Genomic DNA, 9,536 nt, shown 5'->3' with positions numbered 1-9,536 from the left:
TAAGTTTATATGTTTGAATGATTTACAAGCATATCTAGAAAGGGCTACCGAGGTTGAATCTGATGAAATTGTTGAAAAGTAAGTTTATATGATTCACCCCCCCGCTTTCATCTTGCTGACAATTGGTGTAAGAGTTAACAGAAACATGAGATTGTTTAGTGAAAGTGCGAACATGAGCGTGACCTTGGTTTGTATCATGATGTTGATCTTAGTGTTGGTCATTAATATGTGTATTGGTAGTTCTTCAACTATGAAGGTCACCAATATGATATTGCTCATGGGTTTATCAAGTACACATTTGGATATGGATGTCTAGTTTTTACAAAAGGCATGAAGGTGACTCAAACACTTGGGTATCTCTACGTCTATTTCTACTAGCATCAACACCATCTTGGTTGACCTCCAAAAGTTGAGAAACATAAAAATCGGGAGGTAACTTGACACCATCTTGAGAAATCATTAAGAAATAAAATTGTGGATCCTTGCGTAAGATTGTCTCAAGCAACTTGTTGAATTTTGAGTTGGACAATAATTTTGAATCTCTATTGAGGTTAAGGACTCATCATCCGAATCTTGCTCACTACTACATATTTTGAGATTCCTAGTGTTGTAAAACTCTTATTCATCATAAGCGTAAGTATCCATGTCTTGAGATCTTTAAGCTTCCTAGGCTTCTCTTTTGAGTATTTGGGCACTAGTTTCAATCATATAAGAGCCAAGTTTGACTTGGGGGAATGGAAAGATAATCAAGAGTTAATGATGGGGCAAATATATGACAACGACCAAAAGTCATAAGTTTTCCTTGTAAAGGTCCTAAAATGAAGTTCCAAATGATGATAGAATTAGGATTATGATAGATATCCATGAATCAATAACTCAAGTAAGATATGACTTCTTGCAACATGAAAAATTCCAAGGTAAGGTATTCTAACTCAAGAGACTATAATGGTGTCCTACTTGAAGATGATAGATCTAAGCAAGAGACCACTTAGTGATATCAAAGTTTGATGGAAGATAGCGAGAACAAGAATATAACTTTTAACTTTTGGCAAGGTTGGTGGTTTGGATGAATGAGGGTTTGAAAGAACTAAAAATAGAAAGGTAGAAATGGTGACCTGATGGTTGACTGGCTAGGAATCCTAAGGAATTAGTTGGGAAACTCTATCAATCTCTTTAAACAAATACGTAGAAAGATACTAGGGATGCGATGATACATGCCACAAATGTGTTTTTAAGATCTAAACACACAATAATAATGTCCAAATATGTATTTTTGCATAAAAACATACATGACAATAGATATCTGGAACACAACAAGATGTGCCACAGACGTGGCAAGATGTCTCAGAGATGTAATGGAAAGTGCCACAAATGTAGCAAGATGTCTTAGAGACACGTTTCTGGGGAATTGTTTTTTGCCTAATGCCTGTCCAAGTATAAATTTATTTTGGTATTGAATGTGAAAAAATCTAATTCTTTGATGATCATTGCACTGGCAAGAAAACACTACAAAAAAGAAGACATAATTGTTGTTGTGTGATTAATGATAACAAGGGTATGGCCTACAATCCTCAAAGCCCAAATTTCCATTGATCTTATCACAAAAGAAGACACACCAAAAATGGGCTATTCATAAGGTCAATGTCCAATGGTAGAAAACTCAGTCCCACACTTGGAGTCTCCTTAAAATTAAAAGTGCAACAACTTAAGGGGTGCTTCACAACCTTGTCTTTACGAGATACGACAGGCAAGGGCCTCCAAGACATTATAAAAAATAAATTAAATAAATAATAATTTTTTTTTAATTAAAGGAGTATTATAGGTGTCTACAATTTGTAGTTTGCATGGTGTTGTCATTAATGTCACACTTGTGTGTATTAATGACATAGGTAAAGAGGAAGTTTTAGTTGCTCAGTTGTGTTTTTAGTACAATTATGGTCATTAACATTAATCTAATTATTAATTGGTATGTATGATCTGAAAATGAGAGTTTAGATATTGTTATGATGTCTCGTTGTAATATTTAGTGAGTATGTGGTATTTCTAAAAGGTGGCAGTAAAGGAAGTTGAAATACACAAGAAAGAGTATTTTAAGTCCTTATGGGAGAATGCTCTGCATTCCTCTTCTTTTGAAGAGGATGGGTTGCAGTTTTGGATTTAATGCCTATTTTTTGTGGATGTTGCAGTATTATATTTTTAGGTCCTTAGTAGTTTGAATGTTGAAGTTGGTTGTTGTAGTTTGTTAATAGTGAGGTTGTTTATTAAGACTAGTCCAAAGAATGCTCTGCATCACTCTGCAGTGTTGGTTCAAGTTTTTTAGCTTGGAGGGCATGTTCTTATTGCTCATGCAATGTTATAGTTCAAAATTCAAGTGTTGGTTTTCTCTGCAACTAAAGTTATGTTGTTTTATTGTTTGGCGCTATCTGTTGTATTGGTCTCTAGCCGACTTAGTTGGTTTATCTTATTCAGATCATACTCTTTTGGTCTGGATATTGATTGGAGATTGAGTTAAAGTGTTGTTATGGGTTTTATTGGGGAATGTGAAGATACATATTAAGTTATTTGCATTAGAAAATTATTTTGGGTTGATTGGCTAGGGTGCTTTATTGTTTATCTACATGTTATGTTTGATGTTGACTTTGAAGGATTTGTTGGTATGTGTAGTGTGTTGGAATCAACTTAGGAAGACATGTTGTGATGTATTGTGGTCCCCTTTATCTCCTAAAGTGGACCACATTTAGTGAAATACTTCATGGTGGCCGACTTTGTGTAATTTATGTTTGTTTGTGGTTGATGCATTTGAGTGTGTCGATGAATAAGTTGATCTATGTAGATGTGCAAGTGCGTGAATTAAGGTGTGGATTGGTTGAGGATGATGTAGAAGTACATGTGTTGAAGGAAAAAGTGTGAATAGCAACTTGTGATGTATTTATGATAAGGAGATTCTACTCAGATTCAATCGTGTATAATATTACACTCTATTAGACCTAATTTTTTTTAATGATCAAACAATCCATTATAATTTAGAGGTCATCTAAACCCAAAAGTAAATATCTGTTTTTCATATTTCTATGAAGTAAAATTAACGTCTGATATTAAACTATTTGTTTTTAGTAAGGTAGGAACTTGCCCATTTGTGTCTACAAGGTGGATGAGACAATAGAATAATATGTGCTTTATTCCCTTCCTAATCTGCTTAAGCAGAATTTCACCCTGATTTCATCCCTCTAAGATGAAAACTCGCCTGGAAGAGATAGTAAGGTTACTTTCAGGAGTCTATTAAATTCAAAGTGAGGACACGTCCAGTCAACTTTAATGTTGGTCGTTGTAGTCAATTTTTAAGTTACTTCTATAGCTCATACGCATAATATTGTCCGCAACGCTATGGTACACCACTTCCTTGTTTCACATTAGGTAGGAAAAAGGGTGCACCATTCCATTATCAACAGAAAAAAATTAAAGGACAAATTCATCTTTTACATAAAGATGCATCTATTCTGTAGACTATTTTGATAAAAAAATAATGTATAATATATAATTAAATATAAATCATAAATAAAAATTTGTCATGGTTTCGTGAAAATAATTAGATAGGAAAAGTGTTTAGAGTTTTGTTTGTTGTGGATGTTTAGTTACTTGGTTAAGTTAGCTATTGAAGTGAAAAGAGGGGTTGGCTGAGTATATTTGTGAGTGTTAATTAGTGGTTTTTAAAAAAATGTGCCAATTCAAATGTGTTTTGTACTTACTTTACTACTTATATCAAAGTTGCATGTGACAAGCAAAATAAAGGCAGAATCTTATTGTTATTTTCCTCATGTGACAAGCAAAAAAAAGTGATTGAAAAGAAAATCCATATGTTAGATGGTGATGCATTACATCCTCTTTCTAAGTTTTGTGTCATTGATCACTCAAAGTAAAGTTGCTTGCTTTCATAAAAGAAACATCTTCAATATAAGTAAATAATAACAATATATTATTATGACCTTCAAATATAAACCTTTACAAATTTTAAAAAATTATATTTAATGAATTCTAAATTGCATATAATCTAACCAAATATTTAGAAAATGTATGTTAAATACTTAAAATCTATTTTATATCACTAGTTGGATTTACAACCTATTTTTTTAATCTATTTATTAAAAATATGTAAATCTTATTATTATTAATTAATAGGTAGTGAGCTTAATGAGAAATATAAGAAGTTTCTTTATATAAAAGATATGGTTACTGAAAGATCTTTTCCATATTTTAATCACCTCTAAGATCACATTCTTGATCGTCAGTAATCAAATGTGTATAGAAGCCGTCTCTAGTTAATTTGTAATTAAAATTAGACGGACGAGAGCATCAAAATAACGGTTACGTGAATGAATTAATTTCATTCAAGAAAACGCTTGTCTTCCTTTTCCTCTCTCCACGCTCTTCTTTTTCCCATCCATTACTCTCGACCAGCTGTCTTTCCCATGAATCCCAGGCTCTCCTTTGTTTCAAAGCTGCCCTCAATATTTCCTACAGCCTCAATCTGATTTCGTGGGTGAATGGAACAGACTGTTGCACCAACTGGACAGGCATCTCCTGTGACAATCACACCAACCACGTTGTCTCTCTTAACATAAGCTATCTCTTTGCTGAAGGCGTGATATCTGAGAGCCTGTGCCAACTTCGTTTTCTCACATCACTCACTATATCCGGAGTATTCGTCCCTGTTACATCAGGTACTGACATTCCTCCCTGTTTGAGAAATCTCTCTTATATTCGCTATTTAGATTTATCTGGAAATAGCTTTAGTGGGATGATTCCCCCTTTCGTTTGTTCTCTCACCCGTCTTACATATCTTGATCTCTCATCTAATAACTTCAATGGAAGCATACCCTCCTGCCTTGGCAATCTTTCTTCTTTAACTGAACTTGACCTTTCTTCCAACCAATTTAATGGAAGCATACCCGCTTCTCTTCAAAGCCTTTCTTCTTTAACTGAACTTGACCTTGCTGACAACCAACTTAGTGGAAGCATACCTGCTTTTCTTGTAAACCTTTCTTCTTTAACTGAACTTGACCTTTCTTCCAACCAATTTAATGGAAGCATACTCGCTTCTCTTCAAAGCCTTTCTTCTTTAACTGAACTTGACCTTGCTGACAACCAGCTTAGTGGAAGCATACCTGCTTCTCTTGGAAGCCTTTCTTCTTTAATTGAACTTGACCTTGCTTCCAACCAGTTTAGTGGAAGCATACCTGCTTCTCTTGGAAGCCTTTCTTCTTTAACTGAACTTGACCTTGCTTCCAACCAGCTTAGTGGAAGCATACCTGCTTCTCTTGGAAGCCTTTCTTCTTTAACTGAACTTGACCTTGCTTCCAACCAGCTTAGTGGAAGCATACCTGCTTCTCTTGGAAGCCTTTCTTCTTTAACTGAACTTCACCTTTCTTACAACCAGCTTAGTGGAAGCATACCTGCTTCTCTTGGAAGCCTTTCTTCTTTAACTGAACTTGACCTTTCTTACAACCAGCTTAGTGGAAGCATACCTGCTTCTCTTGGAAGTCTCTCTTTGTTGAGATACTTCTATCTTTCTAACAATGAACTGAGTGGGAACATTCCAGATTCTTTAGGCAATCTTTCTTTACTCCAGCTGTTGGATGGTGTTAGCAATCGTTTCAATGAAACCATCTCTTTTTCCTCACTTCCACCTTCTTTAGTTACATTAAAACTGTCACTAAATCACCACCAGTTGATTTCAGAAACTTTCTTTCACAAGCTTACAAGGTTAAGAAATTTGTATTTATCTGATTGTGTGCTAAATATTAGCACAATTTGGATTCCATCCTTTCAATTATATGAGTTGTCTTTAATGTCATGTACAATTGATGGTGAATTTCCACCTTGGATCTCAACACAATTCTCACTTGGAAGGTTGGAATTAACAAATGCTAGTCTTGTGGGTGTAATTCCCTCTTGGCTATGGGAAACCAGTCCTCAGTTGCAATATTTAAATCTCTCAGGAAATCATCTAGAAGGAAGCCTATCCTCAAATCTTTCAATATGTACACAACTTTCAGGGTTAGATGTGTCAAGAAATGGACTGAGTGGATGCATCCCATCAATATGGCCTTCCAGTATTTCAATATTGTTGCTTAATGACAATTTATTCAGTGGCAAGATTCCTTCAAGCCTGGGCAAATTATCTCAACTCCAAATATTAAATCTTGCAAACAATTTCTTTAGTGGCAATATTCCTTATAGCCTGGGAAAATTATTTCAACTCCAGCTTTTAAATCTTGCAAACAACAAAATAAGTGGAATGATCCCTGCAAGCTTGTCCAATTGCTATTCTCTCATTGTCTTAAATTTGGGAAGCAACAATTTGAAGGGAAGCTTACCATATGAATTTAGTAGACTAAGGCAATTAACATCATTAGTTGTTCATGGTAATATCCTGAATGGATATTTCCCATCTTCAATATCAAATTGTTCATTTTTACAGGTTCTTGATATTGGGAACAACCATTTTGGAGGTGAAATGCCAGCAACAATTGGAAAATTTTACATTCTAAAAGTATTGGTGATGAAGAAAAACAATTTTACAGGGAATATTCCTTCAGTCATAGGCCAATTAATATACCTTCAGATCTTGCTCCTTTCTTCCAATCATTTCTCAGGTTTAATTCCACACACAATTGTATCATTGCAAGCAATGACAATAGAAGACCAAAATGGTATTGTATTGTCCACTTTTTATGATGAGCAAACATATCGGAATGGATTGGATATGACTTCAAAGGGTATAGATGAGCACTACACATATATTCTTTCCACTCTCACAGCCATAGATCTATCAAACAATGAATTGGAGGGAGGAATTCCTTTTGATTTCGGGAATTTAAAGGGGTTAAGGTTTTTGAACCTTTCAATGAACAATTTGAATGGGACCATTCCAAGTAGTTTGGGAGAAATGGGTCAGCTAGAGTCATTAGACCTTTCAAGAAATAATTTTTTTGGAAAAATCCCTATGGAGTTTATATCTCTTAACTCTTTAGGTTTCCTAAATTTATCAAACAACCACCTTTCAGGAAGTATACCCCAAGGAACACAGATGAGTACATTTGCAGAATCCTCTTATTCAAGAAATCCTAATTTATGGGGTTGTCCCCTACCCAAAAATTGTTCTTGGCCACAATATATTCCTCGTCCTCCTGAAGTTTCAATTAACAAAGAAAAGAAAAGCACTAAATATCCTTTGTATGGAATAGCATTAGGATTGTCATATGGAGTAGCATTTGGAGGAATAGTGTCATTGATCTTGATAAAAATGAGTTGGAGAAGGAAATATTTCAATAAAGTTGATGCAATCCTAAAAATTGTGTTTCCATGGATGAAGGACTTGACACTATAAAGGGCTACATCTATAAAAGGTAAGTTATTATTTTTTCTTTGAAGTAATTGTCCTTATTTAAGATATTACAAAGTTCGAATTTAAATAGAAATTAGTACATAGATTTTTAGACAAATCCTCATTGGTTATTTTGTCTATTACATGTGGATTATTTGTACCACTTTTAAATTTAATAATGAAATCCTTTTATTGTTATAAATATGTGTACATGAATTTACTTTTGCTAAGGAACGGTTTTTGGTGTATTCTCCTTATTGAAGGCAAAAAACACATTATTGGTGGCTTCACCCAGCGTATTATTGTATATAGTTTAATTGTTATGCTAAATCAAGATAAAAATTGTGCTTTCATAGACGAAGGACCTAGTACTATAAAGGGATACATCCATAAAATGTGAGTTATATTTTTTTTCTGTAAAGTAATTATCCTTATTTAAAATATTATAATGTTAAAATTTAAATAGAAATTAGTACTTAGCTTTTTAGACAAATTCTCATTGGTTATTTTGTCTATTACTTGTGGATTATTTGTACAACTTCTAAATTTAATAATGAAATCTTCTGATTGTTATAAATATGTGTATAGGACTTTGTTTTTGCTAAGGAAGGCTTTATGGTGTATTCTCCTTACTGAAGACAAAAACACATTATTGGTGGCTACACCCAGCATATTATTGTATATAGTTTAATTGGTATGCTAAGTCAGGATAACAATTATGTTTCCATGGATGAAGGACATGACACTATAAAAGGTGAGTTATAATTTTTTTTCTATGGAGTAATTATCCTTATTTAATATTACAATATTAAAATTTAAATAGAAATTAGTAGTTAGCTTTTTAGAAAAATTCTCATTGGTTATTTTGTTTGTTACTTGTGGATTATTTGTACTACTTTTAAATTTAATAATGAAATCTTTTGATTGTTATAAATATGTGTACAGGACTTTATTTTTTCTAAGGAAGGCTTTTTGGTGCATTCTCCTTATTGAAGACAAAAACACATTATTGGTGGTTTCACCCAACATATTATTGTATAGAGTTTAATTGTTATGCTAAATCAAGATAAAAATTGTGTTTCCATATATGAAGGACCTAACACTATAAAGGGATACATCTATAAAAGGCGAGTTATATTTTTTTTCTATGAAGTAATTATCCTTATTAAAAATATTACAATGTTGAAATTTAAATAGAAATTAGTAGTTAGCTTTTTAGACAAATTCTCATTGGTTATTTTTCTACTAGTGAATTATTTGTACTACTTTTAAATTTAATAAGGAAGTCCTTTGATTGTTATAAATTTGTGTACAAGAAGGTTTTTGGTGTGTTCTCTTTATTGAAGACAAAAACACATTAATTACTTTTGGCTTCACCCAACATGTTATTATATATAGTTTAATTGTTATGCTAAATCAAGATAAAAATTGTGTTTCCATAGATGAAAGCCCTGACAATATAAAGGGATACATCTATAAAATAATTATCCTTATTTAAAATATTACAATGTTGAAATTTAAATGGAAATTAGTAGTTATCTTTTTAGATAAATTTTCATTGGCTATTTTGTCAATTACTTGTGGATTATTTGTTCTACTTTAAAATTTAATAATGAAATCTTTTGATTGTTATAAACATGTGTACATGACTTTGTTTTTTGCTAAGGCTGACTTTTTGGAGTATTCTCCTTCTTGAAGACAAAAGCATATTATTGGTGGCTTCACCTAGCATATTATTGTACATAGTTTAATTGTTATGATAAATCAAGATTATATAATTTAATGTTTGCAAATATTTAATCTATTGCACATGATTTTGAAATGGCCTACATCTAATAGAAATCTCGTATATTTACATGAAGAAAGGAAATATTTTTTTAAAAAAATCACTTTGTTCATAAATATAAAAAAAAATGTTTGTGAAAAGCTTGATGTACAACCAATAATCTAGTTCTAAACATTAATATGTAAGTAATATGAAAATTGGTAAAACAAAATTAGTTTATGTAAAAGTGAAATACTTTTCTTCCTTATTCCACAAGATGGGATATATAGTTTTTTTTTTTAACTTGTTCAGATTGTATATTCCTAGGTTCACATTTCTCATTAACATCATTCTATTCGATGCATTTGTCTACAAAAGTTTAGAATA

The 9,536-nt window shown here is 32.5% G+C and overlaps 1 protein-coding gene across 1 annotated transcript; it reads left to right on the top strand.

The window, feature by feature from the left end:
• The first annotated feature begins 1,289 nt into the window (after nucleotides 1-1,289).
• On the top strand, nucleotides 1,290-7,387 carry LOC131068167 (receptor-like protein EIX1). Its single transcript, XM_058003346.2, has 2 exons — nucleotides 1,290-1,434; nucleotides 4,338-7,387. The coding sequence occupies exons 1-2, from the start codon at nucleotides 1,290-1,292 to the stop codon at nucleotides 7,385-7,387; spliced, it is 3,195 nt and encodes a 1,064-aa protein (XP_057859329.2).
• The last annotated feature ends 2,149 nt before the right edge of the window (nucleotides 7,388-9,536 follow it).

The sequence above is a fragment of the Cryptomeria japonica genome, chromosome 11, assembly GCF_030272615.1.
Source record: "Cryptomeria japonica chromosome 11, Sugi_1.0, whole genome shotgun sequence".
Classification (NCBI taxonomy): Eukaryota; Viridiplantae; Streptophyta; class Pinopsida; order Cupressales; family Cupressaceae; genus Cryptomeria; species Cryptomeria japonica.
The sequence above is the reverse complement of the archived record's forward strand: the minus strand, read 5'-3'. Positions and strand labels throughout refer to the sequence as shown.